We start from the raw sequence: 16779 nt of genomic DNA, 5'->3' as shown, positions 1-16779 counted from the left end.
TTCTCACTCTCCCTCTATCCCTCCCCCCTGCTTGTGTTCTCTCTCTTGCTCTCACAAATAAAAAATAAAAGATCTTAAAAAAAAAGAAGGTCAGAAAGTTCACTGAGTAAATGGCTAATAGAAGAGGAATTTATATAAAAATATATAATCATCAGCCTTGAAGAGATGCCCTAAAAATCACTTGTGAGGTCTCTTGTCAACTAAATTGGAAGGAAAAAATTTCTCTGTAATTCCATATTCTGTTAATATGCTACTCTTAATATATTCTCTTTGGAAAAATGAATGCAAGATATTCATTCAAAATATGAGGGTATTCAGTGTCATCCATCCATCCATCCATCCATCCATCCATCCATCCATCCCTCATCAAATATTTACTGCATGCCTACTATATGTCAGGCACTGCACTAGGCTTTGGGGGATATAGCTATGATCATGGTAGAGAGGCTGTTCTCACAGAGGTAACAGCCTATAGAGGATAAAAGATGTTACATAACTGCAAAGATACTGCATGGGAGTTAAGACAGTTGCAGTATGGGGTGTTAGGGGAACAAATGTCGGGGGGCCTGTGCTATCCCATTGTTAGTCTACGTGCCTATAAATTATCAGTTTGATAAGCTCAGGAGAGCTTCACTTGTGATTAGTTAGCCCCTTTGGTTGGTACTTATCTTTTTTTTCTTTAATTTTTATTTATTTATGATAGTCACACACAGAGAGAGAGAGAGGCAGAGACACAGGCAGAGGGAGAAGCAGGCTCCATGCACCGGGAGCCCGATGTGGGATTTGATCCCGGGTCTCCAGGATTGCGCCCTGGGCCAAAGGCAGGCGCCAAACCGCTGCACCACCCAGGGATCCCTGGTTGGTACTTATCTTAACACTGTACTTGGACAGCACTTACTAAACTCTTTTGATGATGACAGCAATCTTCCTGGGACATTCCTTTAGCTGCTTAGAAACAGGAATCTGGAAGCTAGAAGGTTTGATTTCTGATTTAAAGCAAGACAACGGGGATGCCTGGGTGGCTCAGCGGTTGAGCCAATGCCTTCAGTTCAGGGCGTGATCCCAGAGTCCCGGGATCGAGTCCTACATTGGGCTCCCTGCTTGGAGCCTGCTTCTCCCTCTGCCTGTGTCCCTGCCTCTCTCTGTCTGTGTCTCTCATGAATAAATAAATAAAATCTTAAAAAAAAAAAAAAAAAAGCAAGACAAGGGCAACCCTCTTGCCTTATTGCTCAGCCCCTCTGCTCTGACCCTGATTCTGGTAGCTTTGGAAGCCAATCAACTGAGAGTATAAATGCGAGTCCCAAGTTTCTGCCATGTGTTTAACATAGTATATGAGTTTAATTTAACAACCATTGAAAGGAGCATGGTGTTACCCTCCTCACTGTTCAAAGGAGGCTGAAAGGGAACTTCCTGCCACATAGAAGCCTTTGTGTATCAGACTAGGAAACACAAGCCCCCTATTCTCAAGGGGGAGTTATTTTATTTTCATGACATTTAGATGGGGGATTTTATCCTTTGAAACAATAGTGACAGGAAAAATAAAATCTCATCTTCAAAGAGAGATATTACAAAAAAGTGTCCATCTCTTTCTGGCCAGACAGTGACAGCTAACTTGTTCAAAACAATGGCAAGGTTGCCTCTTCCAACCTTTGGGATCCCTTAATTCATGTCAATGGCTCATAACATGGGTTTGGATTTAGTGTAATCCTATCTATTTATTTAAAAAATTTGCTAGTCTCAAAGGCCCCCTTCAAGCAAAGATGCATGAAAGTATGCACCAGTTAGTGAGAGAGAGGGAGGCAGTATGAGAGCCAGGCTACAAAGCAGGTGAGCAGAGGGTTGCTGTTGGAGACCAGCCTTGTGGCAAGAGGGGGATCCATGGAGGCCCAGGGCGAGGGCATTGGTGCCCAGAGGATCTGGCCAACTAGGCCAAACAGACACTGTAGACATTGGCCCCATGCTTTAATCTTCAGACAAGGCTGGGCTGAGCTAGAAAGGGAGACTGGAAGACAGGTGAGGTTTATCACTCAAGGGGAGAGGCAATCAGGGTGGAGAGGGTAGGGAGGCCAAAGCAGCATTGGAGGTGACAGTTTCAGCTCTTGGGGTGCCAGCCAGGATGGCCTCGTGTTCTAGGGGTCACTGTTACTGCATCACTTCCCTTGTGTGGTTCTGATTCAGTCCTTTGGGACATTTATTAGGTTGTGGTCAAAAGCATAGTCATTGCTGAAATATGGTTCTAAAAAAAACACACTAACATCCAGAGCCAGCCTTGCCATGAATGAAGGGCTTCCAGTCCACGAGGTCTTCTTCCACCATTCTCTGAGGCCTGAGGTATTTCATGGTGTCAAATCCAGTGAAGCTCAGGGCTTAAGAGAAACCCCGAATCAAGTCTGCCCAGTGAAGTCACTTGTGTTCCTTATGAACTGTCTCCTGAGCCCCAGGCCCAGGATGTCAGGATTTAACCACTAGGGATGGGGTGGTGGTGGTCAGAAGGGGTCACAAAGGGTCCCCTGGAAATGGAAGGAGAAAGACTTAGGAAGAAGGAAGGCTCAGAATTCATACAGTACGATAGAGAATCTGGAGCAGACTCCCTCTTGAGCATGGAGCCCGATGCAGGACACAGGGCTTAATCTCATGACCCCGAGATCATGACCTGAGCAGAAATCAAGTGTTGGGTGCTTAAGAGACTGAGCCACCCAGGCACCCCATTACTTGAATTTGTTTTTATGATAAATTTGGCTAAAGAAGGATTCAGCATGAGGAGGACTGCTATGTAGATTATATGGCACACAACTCATTTTTTTTTTAACCATAAAATCTTTCAAATGCAGTGTTAGCTCAATACACTTTTTGGCATTTGACTTTCTTATAGTCTAAGTACAATTTGCATTCACATTCTCAGGTTTTGACATCATTTGTCATTAATCCAGACTTTCATTTACATCATTTTGGCCTCGTAATTTGTCCTCTCAAATCACTCCAACAGCAGTGAAACAACTTGAAGCAATTACAAAGGTAAGAGGATAAAAATGTAATAAAACCTAATTCGTGGACCATACTTGTTTGTTGTCAGATTGCAGAGCAAAGGTGCTTCACTTTCCAGTCATTAAAGGATCCAATTTCAATTTTTACTCAAAGCACATGAATAATTATGTTTCAGTCTGATTAGATGAACTTAACTTGATGAATATTTTTATAGCTAAAATTAAAATAATAAATGTATGTAGCTGTAGAAGGACACGTGTCATTAGGATTGAAAAACAAAAGCTTTCTTTGATATAATTTTGCTTTTACCAGTGATACTAATCCCTACAATCCACTGAGCACTTATTTATTGCTAAGTGCTTTACTTTGTATTCCCTAAATTCTTCTAACATAACAATCCACAAGGTAGATAGATAATAATTCATTATTATCCCCATTTTATGTATCAGAAAAGAGAAACAATTCAAAGAGCTAGAGACCCAGCTCTGACTGCAGAGCCTTATCTCTATCCATTCTGTCTTGCAAGATGTACGTTTAGGATAAAAAACAATATACATGAGGACAGAGTAAGACATCAGGTATTTGAAACTTAAAATAGACAATAACCACCTTATTTTAAAAACTGGTTTGCTGAGTGTTCGTGGATTAGTCATGTCCTGCATTGGGGGCTGCTGGTTTTTATACTGCTTAACCATACCCTGACCCATTAGATTTTATGAGCAACCTAATTGCAAAATGATGATTGCAGGGAACACCTTTGCAAATGCTGGAAGTCTAATCCATTCACCTTCACCCTCCTGAGGTAAAACTCGGCAACCAGAAGTCAAGTTTCAGCAGCAGAGAGCAAACCGCACGTTGCCTTGCAGCGGCCCGTGGGTGAGGGAGGGAGGCTTGGAGCAAACCGGATCATCCAGCATCCGCGAGCTCGAGCTCGGAGTGCTACCTGCTTTTATAATCTTTTCCAGGCAGGCGCAGTCCAGGGTATAATTCCCCACACGTATGTTTCTCGAGCTGCTAGACAGCACCCAGGGAATGTGTATTTTTTTAACCTTCGCATGTTCTAACCAGCCTTGAAAACTATAGGGTGGACAGGGCCAAAAAGCGGGTTGCAACTTGGACACCTTGTTAGTACCTGAGAGTCAGATCCTCTGGGGCTCACCAGAGCCTGGGGCCGCGACCCAAACGGAGGGACGGAAAGGAAGCCGTTCTTGGGTCTGGAGGACTCTGAAGGAACTGCTGGTGTTCGCTCTGACATCATTAGGTCTGCGGTGCCCACAATTGCCAGGCTGACAGCTCCCTGTGAACTCATTCTCCTCAAGGGTGGTGTGGTCTGAAAGACGAACCCTTTGCCTTTCTGCTTTGTCGGCAGGACTAGCCAGCCTTGGACTCACGGCCCTGGATCCCGCAGGCCCGAGGCCCACCGAGGCAGCCCCCTGAGCTCATGAGCTGGCCGAAGAACAAAGGGCCAAAGAACAAAGCCATAGAATGTCGAAGGCACAATTTTAGAAGCTTTTTAAGGGCTTTTAATCTCCTAAGTTTGAAAAGCTGGGAGAGAGAGAGAGAGAAAGTGAGAGAGGGAGTGAGAGGGAGAGGTGGAGAGAGAGAGAGAGAGAGAGAGAGAGAGATTGTTGCTGGGAGAGGAATGAGGGCAAGGGTTAGTTTCCATATTTCCTGAGAGAAATATGAGCCTCTGTACAACTGATTTCAGAATTTACATTAGGTAGAATGGGAATTCATCTATTTGCAACATGACAAAGACGTTTTCCTTGGAACATACTAACGGGGATTTTGCCTCCGAGGAAGAGCCTAACCGTGAATTAAACAGGGTTGTTTCTCTAGATGTGACAATAATACACACACTCTCCTCCCATTCCCCTCTTTTTCCCCAGACAGTAATAAAGCATTTTATACTCTGGCCTCAATTCTTCAGTGAGTTTCTAGGTCAGCAATTATACCCAGGTCCAAGTCTCGATCTGGTTGCCAGCTAAACAAGATTGGAATCTGGGGAGGCCTATTCCCTGTAAAATTATGTTACCCCGGAGAGGGGAGCAGGAGGGAAAACGTTCTGGATTTTGTGAAGGGGTCCTTTTCATATGGTGCACACTGCATATTTATAGTTATTTTTCTTTTTCCAAAAAAAAAAAAAAAAAAAAGGAAGAAGAAGAAAAGCCTCAAACTTTTCATTTGCTTTGAAAATCAAACCTCGGTCTCTGCTTGGTTCAGGGCAGACGCTGCCTCAGCAGTTTTTAGTGAAATTCAGCACCACCCCCACTCCACCCCACTGCAAGCGAATGCTGTTGACATGCTGGACTCCTGATTTGCTCCTTGGCCACCTATTTAGGTGTCCAGTGAAGGGAATCATCAGTGAATGTGGGCCCTGGCTCTGAATCATGTTTTCCTGCTGCTTTTGTTTGCTTGCATGGAGGTCAGGGTTGGATGGATGGTGTCAGAGACCTAGGCATCAGAAGTTCTAGACTGATGAGCCTTTGGAGGAACAATATGGAATAAATAGGGAGGAGATAGGGACTTATTTTGATACTAAATCCATGTTAATTAGGTTATATGCTTCTTTGCAGCGCTTGGTGGTGGTGGTGAGGAGAAAGCGAAGTCCCCCAAAGCCACCCTTTGCTACCAACCTGGGTTCCTTGTCAAATCTATGTTGACACTCCTATTGGTGTTTCCATTTCTTTCCTTAACACAAGGTCCAGAAGGCATAAAAGGCAAACAGAATGCCCTTGAACAGCATGCACACAGCTCAATAACTCAGGTGGTTGTTGCTGGAAATGGAGTATATTCCACTCTAAAACCCTGCTAACAAGTCATGCTGTTAAAAATAGAAATGAAACAAAACAAAAAAACCAACCACAATAACAACAAAACCTAAAAATTCAGATTCCTATTCTTCTCATAGGCAAATTTTCATAAGATAGTTTTTGTAAATTAGTCTTCACAGAGAGAAGTGCCTGCTTCATTGGGACATTCAACTTTTGGAAACTATGAATATACTCATCTGTGGTTTGCTGTGGGTTTCCCTCTGTGTTTTAAACACTGGGGAGATCATGCTCCTGAAGGTGAATGTAAACATGCTTCAGCAGATGCAGTTGCCCACTGCCCACAGGGCTTGAAGACTTTCCCAAGCCTGCAGAGGGCCCCTCCTGTTCTGTGCCTCTTGGCTCTAACAAGTCTTGCTTGGTTACGGTAATGAGGCCATTTAAGGTCTCAGAGGAAGAACAACTGGGCTGCCATTGCCACTTCCACACAGAGGAATGTGCAGGAGAGTGCTTTGAAATAAAGAACTGAACTCTGTGAGAAGAGAGAATGGGTGTGGGCAGAAGAAACACTAAAACCTCTGCAGATATGGCCTGGAAAAATGGGCAAGGGAATACTGTGGGGATACTTCATGGGACCTGTCATGTAGGATTAGGCTTCATTATTTGAAATTGAAATTTTTAATTGAGTTAACTGTAGATTGACATGTAGTAAGGAATGATTTGAAGAGCTTCCTTTTATACTCTGTCCAATTTCCCCCAATAGTAACATTTCACAAAACTATAGTCAGTGTCCCAACCTGGATGTTGACGTTGATGCAATTCACTGATCTTACTCAATTTTATCAAGTTTTACCTAAACTCATTTTTATGTGTATTTAGTGCTATAATTTTATCACCTATGGAGATTCATGTGTCCATCCCGCCACAGACAACATATAGAACAGTCTCATGATCACAAGGATCCTTGTGTTGCCTATCTATAACCATACCCACCTCTTGCTTCTCTACCCCTGGGTCCCTGGCAACCACTAATTTGTCCTCTATTATAAAAATTGTGTCATTTAAAAATGTTTTATAAATGGAATCATAAGGCATGGAACCTTCTGAGACAGGAGTTTCTTCACTTAGCATCTAGAGATTCATCCAAGCTGTCAAATCAGTAGTTTATTCCTCTTTGTTGCTGAGTAATATTCCATGGCATAGATGTACCAGAGTTTGTTTAATCATTCACCCAATGAAGGAAATCAGGGCTGATTCTAATTTTTGGCCATTATAAAGAAAGCCGCTGAACAGCAGTTGTGTTGTTTTATTAAATTTAATTAATTAATTAATTTGAGATAGAGTGAGCATGTGAGCACAAGCAGGAGGGGCAGGGAAAGGGAGGAGAATGTCAAGCTGACTCTGCTGAGTGTGGACTCTGACATGGGGCTTGACCTTATAACTGTGAAATCATGACCTACAACTGTGAGATCACAACCTGAACTGAAACCAAGAGTCAGATGAGGAACTTACTGTACCGCCCAGGCACCCCATACAGATTTTTATGTGGATCTAATTCTTCATTTGTATGGGATAAATGCCCAAGAGTACAATTGATGGTTTGAATGTTCATTGTATGTTTAGTTTTATAAAAACTGCCAAACTATTTTGAATTCTTACCAGCAATGTATAAGTGATGCAGCTTCTCTGGATCCTCATCAGCATTTGGTGATTGCTGCTTTTTATTTTAGTCAGTCTGATAGGCATGTAGTTATATTTCACTATGGTGTTAATTTGCATTTTTATAATGATTAATGATGCTGATCATTCTTTCATGTTCTTATTTTCCATCTGTATCTCTTCTTCAGTGAGATATATGTGTCTTTTGCTCATTTTCTAATTTTACTAATTTTTTTTACTGTTTTGAGAATTCTTTATGTATACTAGTTACTAGTCCTTTCTCCCAATTTCTATTTTGTCTTTCCGTCTTCTTCATACCATCTTTCACAGAAAGCAATTTTTAATTTTGGTGAGATCCAACTTATTAGCTTTTTCCCATAGGCTGTGGTTTTGGTGTCAAGGGGCACCTTGGTGGTTCAGTCAGTTATATGGCTGCCTTCACCTCAGGTCATGATCTCAGAATCCTGAGATTGAGCCCTTCCTTGGGCATTCTGTTCAGTGGGGAGTCTGCTCCTCTCTATCCCTCTGTGCTTTTTCTCTCTCAAATAAATAAAAATAAAATCTTAAAAAATATTTTCATGGTTTAAAAGTAAGTCTGTGATCCATTTTAGTTAATTTTTGTATAAGTTGTGAAGTTTAGTTGTGATTTTTTTTTTTAATGTGGACATCTTAGTTGTTTCAGCACCATTGAAAATCTAGTCTCTTTCCATTGAACTTCTTTTGCACCTTTGTGAAAAGCCAGTTGAGTATATTTGAGTGGATCTATTTCTGGATTCTCTACTCTGCTTGATCTGTGTCTGTGCCTCACCAAAACCACACTGCAGTCTTGATTACTGTAGCTACATTACTTGACATTAAGTATCAAGTAGTGTTTCCTCCCACTTAATTCTTCTTTGTCAAGACTGAACTATATTAGGGCCTTGCCTTTCCACATAACTTTTAGAATAAGCTTGTCTATGTCTACAAAAAACCTTGCTGGGATTTTTTTTTTAACAACTTCACTGAGAGATAATTCACATACCATACAATTCACCCATTTAAAGAGTGCAATTCAATGTTTTCTTCATATATTCACAGGGTCATACAATTGTGCAGAAAAGAGATAACACAGTGGTACTGAGACTGCTCTCCTTAGAAAGGCCTGCTTGCAAGATTGGCCCTTGGCTGGAGTCTGGGAACTTGGTTCCCAGAGTGTTCTCAGTTAACAGTTACTGATAAGAGTGGTTCCCTGTGCCTAGACTGTTTGTGCAAACAATATAATTTATGTTGAATAACATATTTTCTTTTTGGGACTCTGTCATTTTGGCATATGCTAGGAAGAATATGCTTATGACCAGCCCCCAGTAAAAACTTTGAGTGTGGAGTCTCTCAATGGGCTTACCTGAGTAGAAACATCACATATCTGTTGCTGCATTTTTATTGCACAGAGGAGTATGCTCTGTGTGATCCCTCATAGGAGAGCAAGAGCATATAGAAGCCTAAACATGCATGTCTCCAGACCTCTGCCTCTTTTCCCCTTATGTTCCAACTGTGTATCCTTACTATGTCTCTGTAGTAAATTTTAGCCATATGTATGAATATATTATTTTGGTTTGCTTAGTTTATCTAGTGCTACTGGGGCTCCCTGCTGGTGCTACCTGAGGGAGCTGGAGGGCTATTCCAAGATTGGGTGAGGGGTTTCTCTCTGTGGGGCAGGGGTTCCCTCCATTGGTGCTCCCCAGCTCCCTCTGGGTGCAGTAGAGACAGAGGTTTCCTAGACTAGGCCACTTGCTATAGCTGGGTCTCCCTTGACAGATTAGCTCAAACTCCTCAGTGTATCTCTTGGTGGAAAAGGGGTATCTCAGACCCAGAGAGTAATGAGAGTGCTTTCTTTGGCTACTTAGTTTTGGTGAGACTTCCCTTGGCTGCTATTAGAGAAACTAGAGGAGGAACAAGTCTACCCAGATGCCTTGTCTTGCTAGGTAGGGGGCTGGGAACCAGTGGGTCTGGGTGAATGGGGGAAGATACACAGTGCCCTATCACAGTGCTGGTTGTGCAGTCCTGGGGTCCCCAGCCAGCTCACTTTCTTCTTACCACCTTTCAGAGTTTTCCTTTCTTCTTGCATTGTTACCAGGGTTTACAGATGTGCTTAGCAAGGAGGAGCAGAAAGAAATGGGTGTATGCCATCTAGGCCTGGCCAGAAGTCCCTACCATCATTTTTAACACATCATATTTTAATTTGTTAGGCACAATCATATAATCAAGCATTCCAATCACTGGTGACATTAATTTATAATGTATACAAGGTCTGCTTTCAGAAGGTTTTGGATGCAGCATGGATGATGTACAGGGAACAAGATAGTGTGGATTCATTTTTCCTTGCTGATTCCCTCTAATACAAATAGATACCCTGGAAATTTTTCTTTTCTTTTTTTTTTTCCTGGAAATTTTTCAATGGGACATGATGAAAGTGCTCTGAAACCTGGAAAGTAGAAGGTGGACTGACCAGAGAAGAGATAGTGTGGCAAGTGCCTGAAGGCACTTTTCTTTTTATGTCCCACTCATAGTTGGATTGGGTACTGGAGAGACCTGTAACCCAGAACTGTCAGTAGGAATAGGCATAAATCCCAAGAAAAATCTACACTCTCTGAACAAAGTACTAGGAAAGGGAAGTCTAACAGAGACCCAGAGGGGGCTGCAACCTTTGCTTCTGGAGCATGGACTGGCAACCCAGTTTGACCACAGTGGCAGTCTCAATACCCAGGATGGGCTGATCCACCTGCAGAGACAGTACTGAGTCCTTTGGGAATTCAATGGAGTATAGAGGGGCAAGCATGCTACCCATGGGAGCAATGCCAGCAGAACCTAGTACTTCCCTGCCTGACACCAATTAGCATAAAAGGACCCAGGCCCAGCCACTCTGGCTTTCTGCATTCCCCACAGAAGATGGCCCAGGGGAGCAGCAGGTTCAGCCCCTGTAGGTAGCACCTGTAAGGAATTGATCAGCAGTCCCTGTGGTGCCAGAAGAATGAAGCAGACCAGAACAGCATGCAAGGGCTCTGAAAATTAAACCATCTTTAGTCTACAGCACACAAAAGTAGGCCAGAACCTATATGCTACACCTAAACAGGGTGACTGTCTGGTAAAGTAGAAGATTTAATAGGATTGAAAATCTTCTAACAGCATAACCCAAATGCTTGGGATACAATAGAAAATCAATGGAAAAAGCCCAAAATAGAATAGAAAAATACACAGATCAACAGACCAGAATAGAAGGGCCAGTAGTAAGCCCATACATTTATTGTCAATTAATTACAACAAAGCAGCCAAGAATATACAACAATAAATGATGTTAGGGAAACTGGACAGCCACATGCAAAGTAAATGCTAAAGATTTTATTTATGCATGAGAGACACAGAGAGATAGGCAGAGACACAGGCAGAGGGAGAAGCAGACTCCATGCAGGGAGCTCGATGTGGGACTCAATCCCGGGACTCCAGGATCACGCCCTGGGCCGAAGGCAGGCACCCAACCGCTGAGCCACCAGGGATCCCCTCATGCTGCCTTTTTGAGAGAATTAAACTTATTTCAGTGAGAAATATCAATGGGCCAGCTCTGCCAGGGCTGCTGAGAAAGTCTTCCATCTGGTCACCCTGCCTCCATTTAAAAGAGGCAGAGGCAGAAGGATCTCCATTTAAAATATGAATCAGAAACACCGCATGACCCAGTAATTCTACTGCTGGGTCTTTACCCAAAGAAAAGGAAGATGCTAATTTGAAATGATACATGCGCTCCTCTGTTCATTTATGCAGCATTATTTACAATAGTCAAGATATGGAAGCAACCCAAGAGTCCATCCATAGAGGAATGGATAAAGAAGATTTGGTGTATATATGCACAATGGATAATATTAACTATAAAAACAGATGAGATCATGTCACTTGTGACAACATGGATGGACCTAGAGGGTTATTATACTAAGTGAAATAAGTCAGATAGAGAAAAAAATACCATATGACTTCACTTAACAGTAGAATGTAAAAAACAAAAATGAATAAACAAAAAGCAGCATCAGACCTACAAATAGAGAACAAACTGGGGGGTGCCAGAGACAAGGAGGGGGGAAGGATGGGCACCATGGGTAAAGGAGATTGGGAGGTACCCCCAAATTCCAGTAATGGGGTGAGCACAGCATAATGTATATAGTTGTTGAATCACTATGTTGTACACCAGAAACTAATGTAACAGGTGTGTCAAGTATACTCAAATTTTAAAAAATTCAAATAAAAAGAAATCAGATTGCTTCACTACCCAGCCTGAGACTCTCAAGTGGCTCCTTATCACACCCACATCAATAGCCAACCTCCTTGCCAAGACTTTTAGGTCCTGCTTTTATGTTCAGATTCCACTCCTCCCACTCTTCTGCTCATTCACCAACCTCCACCCTCAGACTTTCTTGCTGTTCTCTGGAGTCATCCCTGCCTCAGGCCCTTTGCGCTTGCTCTTTCCTCTGCCTGGAATACTTGTCCCCTAGATCTTCACTTGGCTGGCTCTTTTTTTTTTCACATTTCTGCTCAAAAGGCATCTTTTCAAGGAAGTCTTCCCATGACTTCATTTTATGGTCTTCAGAGTAATCTTGCAATTGTTCCTTTTTTATTGTCTTACATCTTCACACTAAAACTGACAAGAGGGGAGACCTTGTTTGTCTTGTTTACTGCTTTATTATCAGTGACTAGAACAGGGTCTGACTTATTGTGGGAACTCAAATATTTGTTGAATAAACAAAAAAATGAATGGATGAGTTATACAGTTTTCACTGGAGAAATGAAATTTTTGTTTTGAGACCTAATTTTTTTTTTTTTTTTTTTGGAAGGAGAGACCTAATTTTTAAGAGGAATTTGTCATACAGATCCTTCTATAAAATGTACAATAGAAGACATTTTCATCTGTGTATTTCATAGATTATTAATAACAGTGTATCATTTATTATATTTCTGCATTCTAAAATACATATTAAGTATTTTCTAAAATCTAGAACCAGTAAGGCAGTTAAATCTTAGTGCTTTAAAAAATCTCTTAAATGGCCAAGACTGTAGAGTTTATCAATTATCAAATATTATTAAATATGTGTTGAGCATGAAAAGCGCCTGGTGTTGGGCTTATCTCATGGATCATCCAATGTCACCCCTGTTCTTATCTCTCTGTCTCCTGATAGCCCTCCTCTTCCTTGTTGAGGATAAAACCTACATTTTTTCCCACAAAGACCAGTTCCAGATCCTCTCTCTGTGACATCAACCCAGAGACTTTAGGACACTCTTGGCATCTCACGCTGCTGAGTGCCAGTCTTGTCATGCTGTGGGGCTCTCTAAACTGTCGGCTGGGTGCTCTGGGGCAAAGCGAGATGCCAGCTCTAGCCTTTCAAAAGTGTATGGGTCAGTAAGTGAGAGAATTTGCACAAGGAGAGTTCTAACCCTCACTGAAATAAATCTCCTATCTATTGCCTTCCCTAACTTCTCAATTTTTGTTGATGCATTTTTTCCATCTTTGTGACTAATCGATGAATAAGACATTTAAGAGGAAGAGTTGGTTGGAAGAGGAACATAATGACTTTATTTGAGGTTAAGTTTGAGGTTTCAGAGGGACAGGCTGGGCTGAGTCAACCAACCGAAGACCCTGCCTTGGAGAGGGCTTTCTGATCTGCCACATTTTTTATTCAGGCACTCATCCAAATGACCACAGCAGTCTTAGAACTATCTCTTAGGCTGAACCTCACTTCGCAATCTAGTCAGGGATGACTTTGGGATGACACTTTGTGCAGATTCTATCTATTGGTAGCATAGATTAAAATAAGTCAAGAGGAAGTCAAGAGGCAGAGATGTTTTGGAAGGAGATTGAAAATTTAGATTTCTGCATACTAAGTATGAGGCACCAATGGGTCATATAAATGAAAATATCCAGTAGACTGAGAGGAATGGCTGGGAGGTGAGAGAGAAAGGCCCATCAAAAATGACTTAGGAGAAGGAGTCATCCATGGGGGCGTGGTGATAGGTGAAGGATAAAGAAGGATGAGATATCTTGGGACCAGAGGATAGGAAAAGCTCCACTGGTTGGGTCTCAGGAGAATGTCTGCACATAAAAGAAGAGAGCGATAAGGAGACCAAGAAGGGGTCACTCTGGGGAAAAAATTGGAAGAAGCAGTCTTCAGAGCCAAATGAAGTTTCAAGAAAGAAGTGGCCAATGCTGTCATATTTTACAGAGAATTTGAGAAGAACGAATAAAAAACGGCTTTGGCAATTGCAATGATAATTATAATGAAAAGTATCCAAGAAAATGAACTGGAAATGCCTTTCTCTGGCTAATGATGTTGCCAGAGACTGATTTATTGCCCATGTCAAAGCCATGTCGACATGATGATGTGTGTGTTTCCATCTTTAAGAAGGATTAATAGCAGAACAGCCAAAAAAGCCAGTTAGATTCAACTAAAATATGAATGCTTCTCATATTAATCAGGCTGTAACCTATGACTAAAATACCTAAATGACAGACAGATACTAACCTGTGATACCTTTTTTCACCCAGAAGGTAACAATACTGGGCATAGAAGAAAGAACTTTTCTTGATACAGATTCCATCATAATGATACCTGAAAAATAAAGATTAAGATAAAGATTAATCTTTAAGATGTCTTAAAGATTATGTCAAACCACTGACATATGCTTTACAAAAGCCACTGAATAGGCTAGCTCATGAAGACCTGAGTTTCATCTCAGTTTTAGCTATGACTCCCTTTTATTAGCTCCATTAGGTAGACAGTTTCATACTATTTCATACACATTAGCTCACAAACGTTCTACTCTGCTTTCCCAACTTAGGACACCCCAGTCTTAGAAAGATGTGGCAGGGAAAGCCTTCTGCTGCACCTCCATGAACCTTTTTAAAGTGAAAGAGAGCGACACCAATGTTCCCTCTACTGAGAACCAGAGTCAGGTTCTCATAAACCCAAGAAGGAAGTTAGTTCCTGCTCTGCAGCCCAGGCACTTTGCTGAGCTGGGAAAATGCAGCTGCTTGTCTAGGCTCACAGCAGCAGAGCAAAATTTTTTCAAGTGAACTATTACCCAATGTTTAGTTTGGCAAATGCTTGGGCTTGTCTTCATTCCCCTGTGGGTAGCAGGCCCCTTTCCTAATTTGGCTTCTATCCCTTCGCACTGATTTTCTGATCTCACTGATTTCTCCTGATTTTTCTGGATTTAAAAGAAACAACAAACAATAGTAATTGAGTGACAATTATAACCCAATGCACCTGATAACACTGGAATTTCCTTTTGCATTAAAAATACAAAGAGCCTGGGTACCTGGTCTCCTGAAAATTCAAATATGCTAATTAGATGAATACTTAAAAATTTTAGTTCAAAGAATAATTAAAACAGTGTGTAAATATTTCGATATTTCAACAGACATTTAAAGTGTTGAAATAAGAAAACATTGTGATTTTCGTATTTTAACAAAGTCACCAAGAAAGTAAAAACTATTTGCTTCTAGTATCACCCAAATTATTCCAGGCAGTAGGATATCATTTGAATCATGGGAACTCTTTGGTAAAGCATTGACTTTTCTAGTTTGTTTAGTTTTGCATTTTTTTGTCACCCATTATGAGATTTTTCAAAATGTTTGTTTTTAACACTTCAAATAAAGCAAAAATGATAAACCTACCTGGCACTTCCTCTCGTGCCTAGCCTCCGGGTGCCGAGATCAGGAAAAACCAAATGCACAAGCTAAAAGAATAAACCAGATTTAAAGCTGCACTTAGAAAATTTAGAAATAAAACTTACTGTTTCATTTATAATGTTTCAATTGTATTTCCTCTTTTTTTATTATAAAGAAAATATATGTAAATGAAATTTGAAAAAAATCAGACAAGTATAGGAGAAAAAAACATACCATTCAGGGTAAACCATCATTTAAACCTCAGTGTGGTTCCTTTCAGTCTTTTTTGTTTGTTTTTTAAAAGATTTATGAGAGAGAGAGAGAGAGAGAGAGAGCACACTTGTGTGGGGAAAGGGCAGAGGGAGAGAGAGTCTTTTTTTTTTTTTTTAATTTATTCATGATAGTCACAGAGAGAGAGAGAGAGAGAGAGAGGCAGAGACACAGGCAGAGGGAGAAGCAGGCTCCATGCACCGGGAGCCCGACATGGGATTCGATCCCGGGTCTCCAGGATCGTGCCCTGGGCCAAAGGCAGGCGCCAAACCGCTGCGCCACCCAGGGATCCCGGAGAGAGAGTCTTAAGCAGACTCTCTGCTGAGCTCAGAGCCAGATCCAGGGCTCTATCTCAAGACCCTGAGGCATGAGTTGAATCCAAGAGTTGGTTGCTTAACTGATTGAGCCACCCAAGCACCCCTTTCTAGTCTTTTTTGCAAGCCTCAATATGTGTATGTATTCTGTGGGTATACATAGGAAACAACTAGTGTCAGACAATTAGCATGTGTGCAGTTTTGCTTTTGACTTTCTCCCCTCTACAATGTACCATAAATGTTTCCCCTTGTTATTAAGAATTCTCTAAAAACAAGAGATTATTAATAGCTGCATAATAGTCTATGTGAGTTGCCATAATTTTACTATTTTCCTCTTTTTCCAATGTGATAGTCATTTTCATTTTTTATTATTTGTTTACCCAATTTTTTCATTTTAAAGGTTTTAGTAGCAAATGTTATTAAAATATTGAATAACATAGCTACTTCTGACTCAACTTCTCATCCCCCAGTTGTTTTTGATGTGTTTTGTTAGCACTGATATTATATTTATGACTAATTACACTTAAAAAAAAAATAGAAGTCTGTTCCAGTTTCCTAATTAGAAGAGGTCCATGACATGCATGGTATCCAAGTGCATGTCTGTTGAAAGTGGAAATCCTGGGACGCCTGGGTGGCTCAGTGGTTGAGCATCTGCCTTTGGCCCAGGGTGTGGTCCCGGGTTCCCGGGATCGAATTCCACATAGGGCTCCTCATGGGGAGTCTGCTTCTCCCTCTGCCTGTGTCTCTGCCTCTCAGTGTCTCTCATGAATAAATAAGTAAAATCTTAAAAAAAAAAAAAAAAAGAAAGTGGAAATCCTGGAGCATGGTGGAATTAGAAAAATACAGAGCATGAAAGGCATGGTGTTTAAAGCAGTTAAGTAATGATTTCTGCTATTTTTCTACAATCCCCTCCATAATCATTCAGCTTCTGCTTCTGCTTGGTTTCTTCTTACATCCCTCTTTTTTCTTTTTTTTTTTTAAAGATTTTATTTATGTATTTGAGAGACCATGAGAGAGAGCAGGGGGAGGGGCAGATGGAGGGGGAGAAGCAGACACCTTACTGAGCAGGGAGCCCAGTGTGCGGTTCTGTCCCAGG

The 16779-nt window shown here is 41.4% G+C and overlaps 1 protein-coding gene across 1 annotated transcript in view; it reads right to left on the bottom strand.

The window, feature by feature from the left end:
• The window catches only part of RFX8 (regulatory factor X8), a 64763-nt gene that overhangs the window by 28778 nt on the left and 19206 nt on the right, over positions 1-16779 (bottom strand). Inside the window, 2 exon segments of the mRNA XM_072844488.1 lie at positions 13952-14038; positions 15106-15167. Coding sequence (XP_072700589.1) covers positions 13952-14038; positions 15106-15167 — 149 coding nt within the window.

The sequence above is a fragment of the Canis lupus genome, chromosome 11 (assembly GCF_048164855.1).
Source record: "Canis lupus baileyi chromosome 11, mCanLup2.hap1, whole genome shotgun sequence".
Taxonomy (NCBI): domain Eukaryota; kingdom Metazoa; phylum Chordata; class Mammalia; order Carnivora; family Canidae; genus Canis; species Canis lupus.
Note: the sequence above shows the minus strand (reverse complement) of the source record. Positions and strands in the feature narration are given on the sequence as shown.